Raw genomic sequence first — 17,120 nt, 5'->3', positions numbered from 1 at the left:
GATCTGAAAAAAAAAAAAAAAAAAGCAGGACAGATGTGAGCATGCTCACCTGTACTATCTAAGTGAGGCCTGGGGAGTGGGCTAATTAGATCACACACACTCTGTCTAAAGGCATTCAGGCTCAAAAAAAGTGAAACCAGCTGGGCTCAGTGGCTTATGCCTGGAATCCCAGCACTTTGGGAGGCCAAGGTGGGTGATCACTTGAGGTCAGGAGTTTGAGACCAGCCTGGCCAACATGGTGAAACCCCATGTCTACTAAAAATACAAAAATTAGCTGGGCATGGTGGCACGCACCTGTAATCCCAGCTACTTGGGAAGCTGAGGCAGGAGAATCGCTTGAACCCAAGAGGTGGAGGTTGCAGTGAGCTGAGATTGCAGCACTGCACTCCAGCGTGGGCAACAGGGCAAGACTCCGCCTCAAAAAAAGAGAGAAAAAGTGTAACCTCTGAGCATGCCAAAGAGATAGAGTCAAATCCAGTGCACCAGACATCAGTTTGCAACCTCTGACTTAAAGTACCGTGGTTATGGCAGACAAAATATTGACTACCCTTCCACAAGACGTCCACATATTCATCCCCAAATCTATGAATATGTAACCTTCCAGGGCAAAGGAGACTTTGCAACTGGAATTCGGTTAAAAATCTTGAGATAAAGATTAAATGAATGAACATATGTACAGTGCTTGGAACCACACCCTTACATTATAGGCATTAAATCAGCCTTAGCTTATTAAATTAGTATTTATTATTTGCAGAGAAAAGAACACAGGCCTAGCAGGATCCGATACCTTGTCCGAGGTAAATAAGTTCAGAGCAGAGCCAGGACTAGAACCCAAATCTTCTAGCTCCTGAGCTACTTAGTGCTTTGTCATTACAATGCCACCATATCATTTTCTTCCCAAATCTCATTTTCAAGGTCAAACTAACTATAGCACAGGCCCTTCTGGCGCGCTCAGCTGCATTTTATAGCGATGATTAGTCTTGATGTTCTCAGTCGCTTTCCAGAGAAATAAAACATAAACAGAGGACCTCATTTGAAATTATGGGTGTTTGACTATAAAGCAGCCTAGTTAATAACAGAATTTTCTCGGATCAGAGTCTAGTCACTCAGTTTCACCCCCTCCAAATATGACCACCCATTTAAAAAAAAAGGGGGCCACTACAGAGCCAGTTGTCATGTTCAGTGATGAGATCAATGGGATGGCACCGTCAAAGCTGATGAGGAAACAGTGTAGTCTGCAGACACTTTGCATAAGACTCTGAAACACTGGCCTGACCTCCAAGATGTAGGCGCCACCCGCATTTACAAGGCTTTCTCAAAACATAGTGCCCCCAAAACTTAGCTCGACTTAAAGCCTGGGTATTACCAAACCATTCCATAAAAGTGGCTCCCATCCCTTATAAAAGCAGCAAGTATTTTTAGGGAAAATAAACTGGCAGGTGAGAAAGAGCTGTTAAGATCTTTCAACGTGGAGTCGGTAAGCTGCATTCCAGACCTCTGACACCGGCTCACTCAGTTGTATAATCACCATTTTCCTCCTGCAGCATGAGAATGCTATTTTAGAAAGGACTCAAACGATGCTGCGTCCAAATTTAGACCCTCTAATATTGTGAATTTCCAAATACACAGCTGGCCCTTGTCAATGGGGATGAAAAATGTCTTAATGGGATTGCAAAGAAAAAAAACAAACTTTGGGTGCAGCGGCTCACGCCTGTAATCCCAACACTTTGGAAGGCTGAAGCAGGTGGATCACCTGAAGTCAGGAGTTCAAGACCAGCCTGGCCAACATGGTGAAACCCTGTCTGTACTAAAAATACAAAAAATTAGCGTGGGGCATGGTGGCGCGCACCTGTAATCCCAGCTACTCAGGAGGCTGAGGCAGGAGAATCGCTTGAACCTGGGAGGCAGAGGTTGCAGTGAGCTGAGATCACACCACTGCACTCCAGCCTGGGTAACAAAAGCTAAACTCCGTCTCAAAAAAAGGAAAAAACAACAACTTTTTTCACTCTACTCTCACACTTAGCACACTTGCGTGACCCCACACACTTCTGTGTGACACAGTTCCCCATACGCCAAGCAATTCTCCAGCAGACACGAACTAGGCGTCCTGTAATTCCATTTGATTCTGTCCCTTTCTACTGGGATAGCGTCAGATTACACAGGTTAAGGACTCAGTCCCACAGAACTGCCCCCCACTTCAGATGCCAATACCAAGTCGCAGGTTGTCACCGATACTTACGACCCACTAGCTGTAAATTGGGATTCTCACAACTCCCTCTTTGTGTTTAAATAATTTGCTAAGACTACTCACACAGAACTCAGGGAAACACTTACTTTACCAGTTCCTTACAGAGGTTACAGATGAACAGCCAGATGAAGAAATGGATGGGGCAAGGTATTGGGGGACAGAGGCAGAGCTTCTGTGCACTGTCCAGGTGCCACCCTCCCAGCAGTGGCCCCCAGCCCTGTGGTCAGCCACCAGGAAGCTCATCTAATCTTGTGGTTCAAGAATTTCCATAGAACTTCACCTCCAGCCCCCTACCCTCCCGCTTCCCAGCTGAAAGCTCCACGCCTCTAACCATGTAGTCTTTCTAGTAGCCAGCCCCATCCTAAGTCACCTAATTGGCACAAACTCTGGTGTGATCCAAAGGGACTCATTCCAAGTAACAAAATACACTCCTGACACTCCGGAAATTCCAAGCATTTTAGGTGCTCTGTGATAGGAACTGGGTCAAAAACAAATGTTTTATATTATGCCATGGGGATATTTTGAAAAGGAATAATAAATATGAAAATGTTCTTATACTCTTAAAAACACTTTGGAATGCAATTTCCAACAGTTTCAGGGTACTGTAGGTTTGACAGGCAGGTATATGACCAAAAATCCTTTCTCTGGCCGGGCGCGGTGGCTCAGGCCTGTAATCCCGGCACTTTGGGAGGCCGAGACAGGCGGATCACGAGGTCAGGAGATCGAGACTATCCTGGCTAACACGGTGAAACCCCGTCTCTACTAAAAACACAAAAAACTAGCCGGGCGAGGTGGCGGGCGCCTGTAGTCCCAGCTACTCGGGAGGCTGAGGCAGGAGAATGGCGTAAACCCAGGAGGCGGAAGCTTGCAGTGAGCTGAGATCAGGCCACTGTACTCCAGCCTGGGCGGCAGAGCGAGACTCCGTCTCAAAAAAAAAAAAAAAAAAATCCTTTCCCTGACATTGTATTAGGCCATTCTTGCATTACTATAAAGGAATACTTCAGACTGGGTAATTTATAAAGAAAAGAGGTTTAATTGGCTCATGGTTCTGCAGGCTATCCAGGCAGCATGGCCCTGGCATTTGCTTGACTTCTAGGGAAGCCTCAGGAAGCTTCCAATCATGGAGGAAGGTGAAGGAGAGGAAGGCACATCACATGGCAAAAGCAGGAGCAAGAGAGAGAGTGGGCAGGGAGTTGCCACACGCTTTTTGTTGTTGTTGTTGTTGTTGTTGTTGTTGAGACAGAGTCTCACTTTGTTGCCCAGGCTGGAGTGCAGTGGCACAATGTCGACTCACTGCAACCTCCACCTCCCAGGTTCCAGCACTTCTCCTGCCTCAGCCTCCCAAGTAGCTGGGATTACAGGCATGTGCCACCATGCCCGGCAAATTTTTGTGTTTTTAATAGAGACAGGGTTTCGCCACAAAGTTTTAAATGACCAGATATTGCAAGAACTCCCTGTCAAGAAGACAGAACCAAGCCATGAGGGCTCCCCATCCAAGCACCTTACGCCAGGCCTCACCCCAAGCAATGGGGATTACCATTCAACATGAGACAAATATCCAAACTATATGAGACATTGAAGCCCATTCCCTATATAGGATATGTGGTAGTGACACGGGAATGTCACAGAAGCAATTGATTCTGGCCTAATGCAATAAAGAAAAACACAAATGACAACAAGCTTTGAATTAAAAATATAGTCCTTTCTGGGAGATTGAGTCCAGGACTCCCTTGGATACCAAAATCCAAGGATGCTCAAGCCCCTTGTATGAAATGGCTTAGTATTTGCAAAAAAACTACGCATACCCTCCCATATCCTTTAAATCATCTCTAAATTACTTATATCTAATACAAGATAAATGCTGTATCAGTAATTATTAGACTATTGTTTTTGTTTGTATTTTTAAAATATTTTCCATCTGCAGTTGGTAGAACCGAAGAATGTGGAATTCATGGATACAGAGAACCAACTGTAGTTATGTTTGGAGACTTCACTGACTTATATTTTCACTCTAGGATCTCTCTTCAGATTTTAAGATGTGAACATCTTGCCAACTATGGACACCAGTTTCTAATACCCAGGGAGGAACTGCAACTTCCGTAACTAGGAGAGCATCCTCTCTATCCCTTAGATCCCAGTAGAGGAGTCTGAGAAGCCTAAAATTTCCTCTGCAATGATTCAGTCTTTCACACACCTCATCCCAGTGGGTGAAGTGGAATGCTGGATAATTGCAGCGTTGTTAAATAATTACCAAAACTTCAAAGGTACAGACGTCTCTGTTCCTGCTCGGGCTCCTGAGTCCGTGTCAGTCATTCCTGGGACCTAATGCAGGCATTCCCCCCTCGGATGCCATGCCCGTTCCCTGGCTACTTCTGTCACTACGTGCCATCCACTGCCTGTCCCTGCCTCCACGCATTGCATCATTGCAGGCTCATGCCCTGGCTATGATGCTTCACTTACGGTGGCTAAATTTCATGCCTGGCCACAGGAGTGTCATTTCTGTGCCTTTGCCACTCATGTCCTCTAAGGCTCTGGAATAAGAGGAGCAGGACCAAAAAAAGAGCAGCCGTTGTTCTCTGCAGACAGACACACTCTCTCACATGTCCCCGAGGCCACAGGCCTCTTTATGTTCTAACTGAGTCTGCAAAGAAGACGCACAAGACAGGCTTTAGCCTCAAGGGAGGGAGAGGCAAGAGGCCACAGTCCCCAAGTTAGGAGTCCACAAGGAAAGAAAAGGACTTCTGTGAAGACAAGAGTCCCGTCTAAGTTGCAGTCCACTTGCCTGGGGCCACTGGAGGAGACGGGGCTGGGGAGGGGCCGCTGCAGGGAGGAGGGCGGGGGTCAGCGGCTGTGACATGACGCACGTGCCTCTCCTGGGCTTGAAATTGAGGAACTGAGGAGGCGGTGGTGGCGAGAGTCAGTCTTTCAGAGCACAGGATGGAACAAGAACTCCAGCCACTGACTCTGTCTCATGTATCTGCAAGGGCCGAGGAGATTAATGACCCAAGGAGGCTATGATATGGTCCAAAAACTTTTCCTGGATTTTTTCCGTAGGCGGCTGAGCCAGAGGCCAACTGCGGAAGAACTGGAACAGAGGAACATTTTGAAACGTAAGTGACTAAGCCCATGGCAATCCCTGATGTTTTGTGGCGGCTTTTGTTATTATTTAATGGTAGGCCACGAGGTTTCTACCTTGCGCCTGTGCGGAAAGCACTGAAAACCTTTCTAACGGTTGAGGCTTCCTCCGTGTGTGTTAGAACACCAAAGACGACCTCCCCAAAGAGAAGGCAAATTTTATTCCACTTTAGAAGCTCACAGGCGGCAGGCAGAGCCTTCCTTTTAGTGAGTTGTAAAGTCAGAGAGAAGCTGAAAAATTAGAGTGAGACCACTTATTATTTAATGATTTTTGGGAGTAGGGTCAACTTTAAACCAAAATTGGCTTGAAAATGGAGACTGTGATATGGGCGGCTAATGGCCATTTGAACTGAGACTAGAAGGCATGACTTTGCATTGCAGCTGGCTGCTGTTGATAAAAATCCCTCATCCCTTTGAACGTTAAATTTAAAGACTAAAAAAGCATTTCCAAGTGGAGTGCTTCATGTCTGTCTCTCAGGATTCCCACAGCTGGTCCCGGGCATGCCTGTCTGATGGTCTCATTCGAGGAAAACTGCCTTTCACCATTGCTGCAGACAGAAAAATATAAATGAGCCCCTTGTTTGGTTTAAGACACAGAGACATTTGAATATGTACAGAGGATCCACTTGGTGCTTTAAAAAAAAAAAAAGGATACAAAATACTAAAACAGATCAAGCATTTGATGGACACCAGTATGCGTCAGTTTAGTGGTGGATATTAAATAACTTAAAAATCAAACCATTCCATTCAGTCATTGCTACCATTCTCACCAACATTGCCTCAAGATAGTGAACAAATATTTCTGGCTTAATTCATGACCCTGTTCCCCCTACCCCACAACACACTTCTAATTTCTCTCCAGAAAAGAAAGATATATACTACGCAGAGTTTTCTAGAAATGCTATGGTATACAGACTGACTCCTCGCCTCCCCCAGTTCCCCCGCCCCCCGTGCCCAGTAAATCATATGCAACCGCAGTGTGAGTTTGCCGGGAATTTCCACTGTAACCACACTAAAATATTCTTGACTTTACCTTTCTACCGTGCTCACTGTGGCCTTGTGACTTGCTCGGTATTTCGTAGTCTGCTGATGGTCGGTGCTGAGTTCCGCTCTGATGGGGAGGCCTGTTGCCTACAGCACCCACCCCCACCCGACACCCCCGCATGTCCGTTTATGTCAACCCGGCCTTTATCAACATCTTGCCTCCCATCCCCATGCCAGCCACCACTTCCTCAACTCTCAGTGGAAGTTATTTTCAGGACTGGGCCTTCCTCGGTCCTCGGGAAACCCTAAGCATTGCCTAGGTCTCTAGGAATGTGCGTTTATTTTTTTTCTGCCCAAGGGGTATCCTTCAAAGTTTCCAAGCTTAATATTCTATAGAATGAATTTAGAGCTTTTTCAAAGGATTTCCAAGGTCAGGGAAGCATTTGGCCTGTATGATGTCTTCCTTTCTGCCCCAATCTGGTACCTGAGCGATTATAAACTTCGTTGTTGGAGAGAAAGATAAACAGCCAGGTGAGCTGGTACAACTTACTCACAGCCCCCTGCTGTACTTGTGGCCTCTGACCTGAGGCCTAAACTCAAAGAAGCTAAAAGCCTCCGGGGATTATTTAGGTTTCAGAAAATAGTGCTTATCACACCGGGAATACGGTTTCTGCAAAGAGATCTAAAATCCCCTAGCTCAGCTCTGGGTTCTCTCAAAGGCCTCAGATCCCCTCTGTGGCTTGTCCAGATCCCTGGGAGACCACAGGTCCTTTGAGCTTGGGTTTTCACCGCCATCAAGCAGGGAACTTAGATTCAGGGAACCAAAAAGGAGTTGTGAAAGATTGTTCCCATGGTTCTCTTTTATTCTCTTCCCTAATCCCACTTGTCCCGGCCACCCAGTTGCAAGTTAAAGAACTACTTGACCAATTCAAACAGATGGATCATTTCATAGTTTTGAAACTTTTCAGAAATCAACTGTTTTCCCATAGGTTCTTATTTTTCCCTGTATTCTGGAACTATGTTCTCCTAAATATTTTTTTAAATTTAATCTATCGTGATTGTTAAACAAACAAACAAACAAAAATGTCTAGTCATGTAAGAAAACATCCTCCAAGAGTTTGTTTTAAAACTGATTTTCTGAGCTTTCAGCCATTTGAGGAACTGCTCGGTGGTGGGTGGTGGGGAACAGGGCACAGAGGTGCCATGGCTCAGCCCTGGAGCTTTGAGAGCCTTGGACTGGTTTCCAGCCTCACCCTGCCTGGCCCTGGGAGCAGCCCTTGTTCTGTCCAGCAGCCAGTGAGGCCCTGTGCACCTCTGAGCACATAATGAACCCTCTGATGGTGGCAGCTGTAATGATGACATCGTAGGCCTTTCCTGGCCTGTCTTCCCAGTTGCCTAATGGGGTTGTCTTGGTACCTTCTGCCTGAAAATTCATGAACCTGAGTTGGTCAATGGCTTTGAACTAAAGGTATCGATTCCGTAGGCGGTAGCTTGTGGCCCCACCCCCAAGAGTGACCTAAGAAATGCACATAGGAGATGAAGGCTCCATGCTCTGTCAGCTGTGTCACAGGATGCCTGCTTTCACGGCTCCGAAGAGGCCTGTAGGATCAGAAGTCTGAGGCTAGTAATGAGGAGTAGAGCCGGCCCCAAGCAAAACATGACCACAGGAAAAAGCCTTTCTGTGTAACCACTGAGCCAGGTAGGGTGTGACTAGCCACTTAACACCCCTGGGCCTTCAGATCCTCAGTTATAAACCAGTGGTGGTAGATGAGGTGGTCACTAGGCCCCTCATGGCCCTGGTATTCTGTGCCTCTGTAAATTTTCACCGTGTGCCCTCTAGCTGTCCCCAGTGACCCAACATCCAGACCACCTTTCCTTCCATCCGTTCTCCCACCTGAGACATCTCCAAATGGGAGTTCCCTCCTTCTGGTTCTTGCTGTCTGCCTCCCCATTTGTCTCTGCTAGATTAATTCGTACTAAGATATTAATGGCTGACCGGTTTAATAGGTTTTATCCCACTGAAATTTGCATTTGTACAAATGTCACTGTCTGGGGGCTCCCTGCTTCCCGGTTTTGCTGTCTGCCCCCCCAGTTTATCTCTGCTAGATTAATTCATACTGAGCTATTAATGGCTGACTAGTTTAATGGGCTTTTATTCAAGAGAAATTTGCATTAAAAAAAAAAAACACACTCCGGGTGGGAGATAAGATCTCTAATCCAAAGGAAAGCACACTCATGGTGATGGTTTCAGGCACTGTAGGGTAGGCTGGAGCAGGGACCTCTGGTGACCTCAGCCCACAGCAAGATGTGGCTGTTTCTTGTGCTGCCTTTCTACAAAGCCTTATGCCCACAGGCAGTCGGGGGGCCAAATCAGGCCCGTGGGGGTGGCCCTCAAGGGCCTGAGTTCTGCTCTGACCTCACACCACTTGTGCTAGTGGGAGGTATAGTCACCTTCAGTGTAAAGGTGACACAGTTATCAGATGGTCCTCACCCCTTTCTAGGCACAGGGGGTTTCCTTCCTTTAAAGACTTGTCCCATATGAAGACAAAAAGCAACCATATCTGAATTGCATGTGTGCACCAATACAACAAACTAATGAAGTTACCAAAATATAATTCAACAACTGTGATTTTCAAAATGAGCCAACTAGTGTCCCAGGCAGTCATGATGCACCCTATGCCAGAAATCAACGTGTTTCCTTTTACTAACACCATTTGAAATGTAACAGCTGAGAATCACAGGCCTTCTTTGATACAAGCTGACTTCCATAGTTTTTTCAAGTCCAACAATGCTACGCTGATGTCTGTGCTTCCACAGATATCAAGGAATTCTTCCAAGGTTCAGAAGGGAAATGCTCTACCCTAGGTCATCCAGTTAGCTTAAAAGGAGAAATAAGCCCAGATTCTCTGCCCTTCAAATATCTGCCCCCTTCCCCAGACTCTCTTATATATACAGCTCTTTAAAAATCTGAGTAAATCACCCATGTATTAAGCCAAGAGCTTTTAGGCTCTGCAGTCTACTCTTCTGAGCCACTCCTAAAAAGTCTACATGCAGGCAGTTGTATCCCACACTCTGGCCTCACCCATGCTCTGTGGACTTCTTGGAAGATTCAAAGAATCGATGGAATCAGGGCTTGTGAAAGGTGAGCGTTTTGAAATTCCTCCTGCCTTGTCTTGTTCCTGCAGCAGGTTGAGGTCGGTCTTCTGCTCTCTCTACCTCCACAGGGCACCAGACACAAGGACTACATCACAATGAGCCTCCTTCAGTGTTTGGGAGGCTCCATAGAGAATGAGTGAGCCCCAGTCTTATCCAAAGAAAGGATCCTCACATCTCCCCAAATGCCTGTGTCCCTGCGTCAACATTCCCACCCACCTCCTTGCGCTGTTCGGTGGTTTGCACCTGTAATCCTAGCACTCTGAGAGGCCAAGGCAGGAGGATCGCTTGATGCCAGGAGTTCAAGACCGGCCTGAACAACATAATGAGACCCCCATCTCAATAAAAAATTTTTTAAATTAGTCAGGTGTGGTGGCGTGCATGTGAAGTCCTAGCTACTCAGGAGGCTGAGGTAGGAGAATCACTTGAGCCCAGGAGTTCCAGGCTACAGTAAGCTGTGATTGTGCCACTGCACTTTAGCCTGGGAGACAGAATGAGACCCTGTCAAAAAAAAAAAAAAAAAAAAAAAAAAAAAGCCTACCCTCCTTGTAGCCATGTTTCTCAACCCCAGCATCTCTGCCTGGAGACCTGAAACCCCATGTGATGTAAAGAAGGCAGAATGATAAGGTCGACCTGCTCAGTAGCAATTGGAAACAACGCAGGTAGTTTGGAAAGCAATCCCCATAAGGAGAAGGGCAGCTGGGGGAGGGGACAGGAGCTCTCTCTTCCCTTTTTCAAACTGCAATGCTTGGCCTAGAGCCTGCCAAGGTCCAGAGGATGCACCTGTATACAACACTGTTTACTGAAATAAAAAACATCTTAAATATTTCTTTCAGCTCGGAATGAACAAGAGGAACAGGAGGAGAAGAGAGAGATCAAGAGGAGGCTAACCCGAAAGGTAGGTGGTTCTCCATGCCAAGAGCTGGGACAGGCGAGGGTGGGCTGCCCGCCACACCTCTGCTGGCCTCAGTGGCCTCACCGCTGCCTGATTCCTCTCCTCCCGTGTCAGAGAGCGCCACTCTCTTACTCTATAAGACCTCTCCACTCAGTTTCATGACCCTCAGTCCTTTGAGCTGGTGACATTCAATGTTGTTTAATTTTGTGACACCCACCTACTCCCAAATAACTTGATGGCTATTGTGTTATATTTTTGATCACACTAAATGTTTTGTTTTTAAAAATTCACTATAATCCCATTAAGCAATGGGAAATTCATAATCAAAATCAGTAGTTCAAAGGCCAGGTTCAGTGGTTTATGTCTATAAACCCAGCACTTTGGGTAGCCAAGGTGAGTGGATAGCTTGAAGCCAGGAGTTCGAGACCAGCCTGGGCAACATGGTAAAATGCTGTCTTTGCCAAAGTAAATATACAAAAACTAGTTGGGTGTGGTGATGTGCACCTGTAGTCCCAGATACATGGGAGTCTGAGATTGGATAATTGCTTGAGCCCAGGAAGGCAGAGGTTGCAGTTAGCCGAGATCACACCGCTGCACTCCAGCCTGGGCAACAAAGCAAGACTGTCTCAAAATAAAAGAAAAATTACTAGTTCAAATATTACACAATTATTTGCTATGACCCTGGGAAAGTATAGACTTTTTTTTTTTTTTTTTTTTTTTGCTTCCCTGACACTATTCTTTCCCTAGGAATTAAGAACTATGCAACTTTATTAGGCTAAATTATGAAAGTGCTGACAAATTTTAAAGCAGATGTTTGAGAAGCACATAGATAAAAGTCATAAAACTGGAATTTTAATATATTCTTAACCCCAAAAATAGATGGTTTGGCAATGCACTGTAGCCTTGCATGCATCTCATTCCACACGAGTGTCCTCTTTAACAACAAACGCATTGTTAAGGCTATTCTTGGATGATGCTGAAAAGTTTAATTAATTGATGACATGCAAGATATAATACTACCTTCTGTCTGACGAAGTCAAAGTGTTTTTAATCAGCCTCCTACAGTGACCATCTTGAGAGAAAGATACTCATATCTTAGCGACAGTTAAGAGGTCCATTAACATTCATTGTAAAAAGGTTTATTACTGGATTTTTCTCTCCAGAAATATCACACAAAGGAAGAAATTCAGAGATCCTGAAATATCATACCAATTATTAAGGAGATGGTTTGTATTTCTCAACACTTTCTCTCCCTGCGAGCATCCCAGATACCTGGTGACAAGCCAAATGCCAACCCAATTAGCAAGAGCAGGATAAACAAGTGCCTGAATGGTCAGACGACTGGCTGGCGTCACCCTGGCGGAGACTAGAGCAAGAGCTAAGTGATTTCACCAGCCAGTCGCTGCCCTACCCGTCAAGGTTGAACCCTTTACATCCTTACGCCCACCCACTCTCTGGATGCAGGGTGCAGTTTTTCCTGAGCTTGAGTAGTGAGAAGAGCAGGGGAGATGCATTAGCTTTTTCTCATCGTGTCCTTGAAATGACAGGGGCTTGCAAAAAGACACTGTGATAAACCTTCATTTCTGATATGGAAAGGTCTAGAAACTTAGGAAAAAAAAAAACCGTTTAAATCAGATTTTCATCAGATTTTTCAGAATTGGTTGCTGGATCCCCAAAATTCCCCCAATTTTAAAGGTTGCTTGTTAAAGAAGGTCATAGAGAAATACTTAGACATTTACTTAATTCCTATCTCTTAACAAAGTTGGTATGATTTTGTGGAGAACTTGACTAATGGCATGATTTGGCAATGAGTGAGTAAAGGGTCTTCCTTTCCACACCCATCTCCCTAGGGTGGGTAACACTAGGGATGGGGACCGCAAATAGTTCATAGGTTTTGCAAGTCTCCACAATCAAATAATTACCTCTTTGTTCCTGCTCACCTCTCCTTTCTTCTCCCCGGGAAATGGCCTTGGAATTTTAGCATTTACCCTCCCCTGGGACTGGCTGGGGGGGTTAGAAATAATGAGCTTGAGGGGGATAACTGCTTCTGAGAGAGAGAGACTGGAAGAACAGAGGGGCAACTTCCACATCTGCTTTTGTGGGCAGAGATGTGGTGCCTTCCGGCAGGTAGGGAACCTACATCATCACTTCCTGGCCCTGTGTAGGTTTTTCTCTTGAGCATTTATCACACCAAGACCAGATGCCAGTGATGGTGGCTGCTTTACAGTGACTTGCCCTCAGCCCAAGAACTTCTTCAATAAAGTTCTATTTCATTGTAATGCACTAGTAAGAAAACTAAAAAATAAAATGTAGTAACTGAGGCTGATAGCAACAGATCAGTCATTTTCTTTGACCAAATTGAGACTAATATAAAAATTACATGCTTTGCCTTTTAAAAAACATGCCTGCGGCGAGGCGCAGTGGCTCATGCCTGTAATCCCAGCACTTTGGGAGGCCGAGGCGGGCCTGACTTTGGCTGCAAAGATTATTTTTGCAGCATTCAAGGAAGCACTTCAGGTTCCAGATGCCCCAAGGGCTACAGCCAGCACCAGGCCAAAGGTGGATCTTCTGAGCCCTTCGTGCTCAGGGGCATAACCCCATGCACACGGAGGAGTGTCCTGGTGGCCATTTGTTAGTGCTGGGGTCCTTGCACCAACTGTGGCTCTCAGAGGCAGCAGCCAGCTGCATCCTCACTCATTCCCTCTGAGCACTTGGGTGCAGTGCCATCTTGATTTGGAAAGGCGGTGTCCAAGGCCCCATGATTTTCAGGCACAAGAAACAGCCCCTGACCGGCAGCGTTTATGCTTAGTCTTCAGTTCACTCCAGATCCTGCCATAGATAGCATATTAGTAAAATCCAGGTCATAATTTCCAGGAAGAGAAATTTGAAAGTCAGGGCTTAACAATTTTTCTCACATCATGGCACACTTAGAAAATACCACTTTGGGCCAGGCTCGGTGGCTCACACCTGTAATCCCCGCACTTTGGGAGGCTGAGAACGGCAGATCATTTGAGATCAGGAGTTCGAGACCAGCTTGGGCAATATGGTGAACCCTATCTCTATTAAAAATACAAAAATTAGCTGGGCAATGTGGTGCATACCTGTAATCCCAGCTGCTCGGAGGCTGAGGCAGAATTACTTGAACCCAAGAGGTGGAGGTTGCAGTGAGCCGAGCTCATTGCACCACTGAACTCCAGCCTGGGCAACAGAGTGAGCCTCCATCTAAAAAAAGAAAAATGAAGAAAAGAAAATAACACTTTGTCCAGCCCCTTGGGGTAAACCCAGCAAGTCCTGAGGAACACAGACAGGATTCTGAGTAGGAGTCTGTTTAGCTGGAGGAAATATGACAAATATTGCATGTCTTTATGTATTTTAATTATAGCACAAAATCTCCCTGCACTCACATTGTGGAGATCACGTTTTGGAGCCAGGATGACTGCCGTTTTTGTTTACGGTGACCATAGCCATAACAGCCTGGGAAGCCTGTGGGTTCTCGCGACAGGCCCACACTGGTGCCAGAACGTTGTCCTGCCCAAGAAAGCCAAGGGAGGGCTACGTGCAGTCTAGGCAGGGGGGACGGCACCAGAGGCGGCTGAGCCCCTGATCCCCAGAGATTCCTGCCTTTGGCTGAGAGGGAGCTACAGGCCTGCCTTGGCCCTGTCCGGGATCTGTCACCACTCTATTTGATACCTGCCAGCCATCTATTTGATACCTGCCAGCCATCCTCTAATTGTGCTCTGCCAGCATGGGAGCAAGTTGGAACATTCTCGCACCAGCCAAGGGTGTCTGGAAGCTGCCTGTTGCAGAGTTGAAACTGCCAGGGTGGTTTGGACTCCACTGTGTTTGTTTTATGGGCCTGAGTTGCAAGATTCTATGAGACAGTGTCTTCTAATAATAGAATTACACAGAGTTTGGGGCTTGGAGGGAAAATTGCTTTTAAGTAGCACTGGTTGAACATCAGTTGACAGCATCTTAAAGACAGCAATTGTGTTGCTCCAGGAGAAATAAACCTAGTGACAGGAAGAGATAATAGAAATGTCAGCCTTGTGTTGCTAAAGTAGAGGAAGGGGTCCTTATGGCTAATATCGGGAGATGGCAAAATACATATGAATCTTCCTTTTACTTGCCTCATCTCTCATTCCTGCAGTCCTTCATCAGGGACCATCCAAAGGGCTGGTCCTGAGTCGCCTTTGGCATAAATGTGGCCTTTTTCTGTACTTACTCAGCTCCGCATTTGTTGACTGACCTTCCCCTTGAACTTCTTGCAGAGGGCTGTCACCAACGTTTGGGCTGACCTCTTCAGCCAGCAGATTCCCATCCCACATACCCCAAGTTTGCATACCATTTTCACATACGCTTTTTTGCATCTAAAATACACACAAAATGTATTGCAAACCCATCTTGCAGAAGGCATTCAATGTGACACACAGATGTGGACTTGCAAATCCAAAATAAGACAGAATCATTGTAGAATATCCCTGTCACCTGGCGGGAGTAGGACAGATAAGAAGAAATCCACAACAGGAGCCCACAGCCAAACAGAAAGACAAGCTTCTAGTAACGACTGGGACTCAGCAATGTCATGAAGATAGAGACCGTTTACTATCGATTTGTATAGGTGTAAACACAGTATTGTGAATATGCTTTAGTCCTGATCTTTTTATATTCTATACTGAAATATGCACAGGTAAAATGATATGATGCCTGCAATTTGTTTCAAAGAAATCCACATGTGAATGTAGTCAAGAGTCGATCATTGTTGGTGATAATACACCAAATTTATGATATTAGTCTCCTTCCTTCTTTTGAAAATTTACATAATAAAAGTTTTTTTTTAAGTTGAAAAAAAAAAAAAAGATAGAGGTTGGCCTAGAGGGTATGTAAGGGATAACAAAGCTCTCTCTTAGGACTGAGAAAGGGCCCAGTCCCAAGAGTCAGGAGACTTGGGTCTCCCTACCCCGGCCCTCCCCCTGCCCCTGCCCCTCACTCACTATGCAACGCATCCATTGCCTCACTGAACCTTATTTTCCACACCTGCAAGTTCACAGACAGGACCGAGTGCCATGGTCAACCCGTCTGGCTGACTGGGTCTGTCTCTCTCCCTCCCTGCAGCTCAGTCAAAGGCCCACCGTGGAAGAGCTTCGGGAAAGAAAGATCCTCATCCGCTTCAGTGACTACGTGGAGGTGGCTGACGCTCAGGACTATGACCGCAGGGCAGATAAGCCGTGGACCCGCCTCACTGCTGCAGACAAAGTAAGCAGAGGGGAGTGCTGGAGAGTGGGAGGCAAGATCATCTGCTGGGTGTCCCGCCAGGCTCACCGCTGGGGAGTGTGTAGGGAGACCCGCATCCAGGCCTCAGCTGCAGTTCCCGTAATAGAGTGTTGGGACCCCAACACCTTTCCCCAGGGGCCACAGATAATCTGCAGAAAGGCTGCTGAATCGAAGAAAACACAAGGCACATAATACTGTGCCCGTTTTACAGGAGGAGGAGCAGCAGCCTAGGAGGCTGTGCCCAGAGAACGAGAATAGCACTGGATAGGCGTAGACAGGTGAAGGCACGAGGCTCTGGGCTCATCACAGTCCTTCCGTGTAGGGGACACTGCTGCCGGCATCCAACGGGGGATTCACCAAACCAAAAGAAAAGACAAAGTGGACACGTAACCTCAGGAGAGAAATAGGCACAAATCAAAGAGACGTCGCAAAACATATCTCACTGCACTAGACCCTCGCCGATTCAGAAAACAAAAAGAATAATCTGAAGTTCAGTTTGTTTTTTAGGAAAAGCAGTGATGCCAATGAGAAATCATTTTCTCTGTCCACTAGACGAGGCATCAGAATGAACCTCTGTTTGGTAATCCTCTCTGATTCTAGTCTGGTCACCATGAGGAGCTGGAGGGTTAAGGGCCTTTTGTAAAATGTAGTCTGTGCGCCGGGCGCGGTGGCTCACACCTGTAATCCCAGCACTTTGGGAGGCCGAGGCGGGTAAATCACTTGAGGTCAGGAGTTCAAGACCAGCCTGACCAACATGATGAAACCCCATCTCTGTTAAAAATACAAAATTAGCCGGGCGTGATGGCACGCACCTGTAATCCCAGCTGCTCGGGAGGCTGAGGCAGGAGAATTGCTTGAACCCAGGAGGCGGAGGTTGCAGGGAGCCAAGATCGCACCACTGCACTCCAGCCTGGATGACAAGAGTGAAACTCCATCTCAAAAACAAACAAACAAACAAACATATATATAAATTTATTATATATATAACAAATATGTATATTTGTTAAATATATTTATAAATATATATATTTATTATATATAATATATATATATAGAGAGAGAGTCTGGAATAATGATTCAGCCTAATGTGTAGGTGACGATAGAAGTCAACAGTCTCAACAGTCCTGCCTTCACTCTGTCCGTTTCAGGGACCTGGGGTTTTCTTATATGATTCAGCAGGAAGTCATCTACGGCCCAGGCTGGCTACATTATCACCAACCCTGGATCCAGGAGTTGCAGGAAACATGGATGCAGGCACATTGCCGCACTCGGGTGGGACTGAAGCAGCCAGAGGCAGATAGACTTCCAGAGATGACCTCGCCTGTGGCGGGTCAACCCACAGACACAATGTGTGGAAGACTATGCCCTCCTCTGTCAACACAGCATTCACATCTTCCCTGCAAGGGAATTTGTGAGAGCAACCCAGGAACTGGC

The 17,120-nt window shown here is 46.2% G+C and overlaps 2 protein-coding genes and 1 long non-coding RNA gene across 29 annotated transcripts in view; 1 reads left to right on the top strand and 2 right to left on the bottom strand.

Annotated features, from left to right (window-relative positions):
- The window catches only part of PHACTR1 (phosphatase and actin regulator 1), a 580,504-nt gene that overhangs the window by 558,721 nt on the left and 4,663 nt on the right, over positions 1–17,120 (top strand). For 24 of the 25 annotated variants that reach the window (XM_065544413.2, XM_005554017.5, XM_065544412.2 and 21 more), the window contains 3 exons: positions 5,303–5,358; positions 10,357–10,418; positions 15,528–15,668. In XM_065544413.2, the coding sequence (XP_065400485.1) occupies positions 5,303–5,358; positions 10,357–10,418; positions 15,528–15,668 (259 nt within the window). Of the gene's footprint in view, positions 1–5,302; positions 5,367–10,356; positions 10,419–15,527; positions 15,669–17,120 lie in introns of those variants that run through there. The other variant, XM_045389953.2, reaches the window with a different exon arrangement.
- On the bottom strand, positions 5,760–6,496 carry LOC107129626 (uncharacterized). The gene is made up of 2 exons (XR_001490434.4): positions 6,417–6,496; positions 5,760–5,931 (listed from the first exon to the last, which is right to left on the bottom strand). It is a non-coding gene; the product is annotated as an uncharacterized lncRNA (long non-coding RNA).
- The window catches only part of TBC1D7 (TBC1 domain family member 7), a 47,196-nt gene continuing 43,449 nt past the window's right edge, over positions 13,374–17,120 (bottom strand). Inside the window, exon 7 of one of the 3 annotated variants that reach the window (XR_012434238.1) lies at positions 13,374–16,017. The gene's annotated coding sequence lies outside the window, so the exon portion shown is untranslated. The remainder of the gene's footprint in view (positions 16,018–17,120) is intronic. The other 2 variants (XR_012434241.1, XR_012434242.1) reach the window with 2 other exon arrangements.

The sequence above is a fragment of the Macaca fascicularis genome, chromosome 4, assembly GCF_037993035.2.
Source record: "Macaca fascicularis isolate 582-1 chromosome 4, T2T-MFA8v1.1".
Taxonomy (NCBI): domain Eukaryota; kingdom Metazoa; phylum Chordata; class Mammalia; order Primates; family Cercopithecidae; genus Macaca; species Macaca fascicularis.
This window is presented reverse-complemented; position numbering and strand designations above follow the sequence as displayed.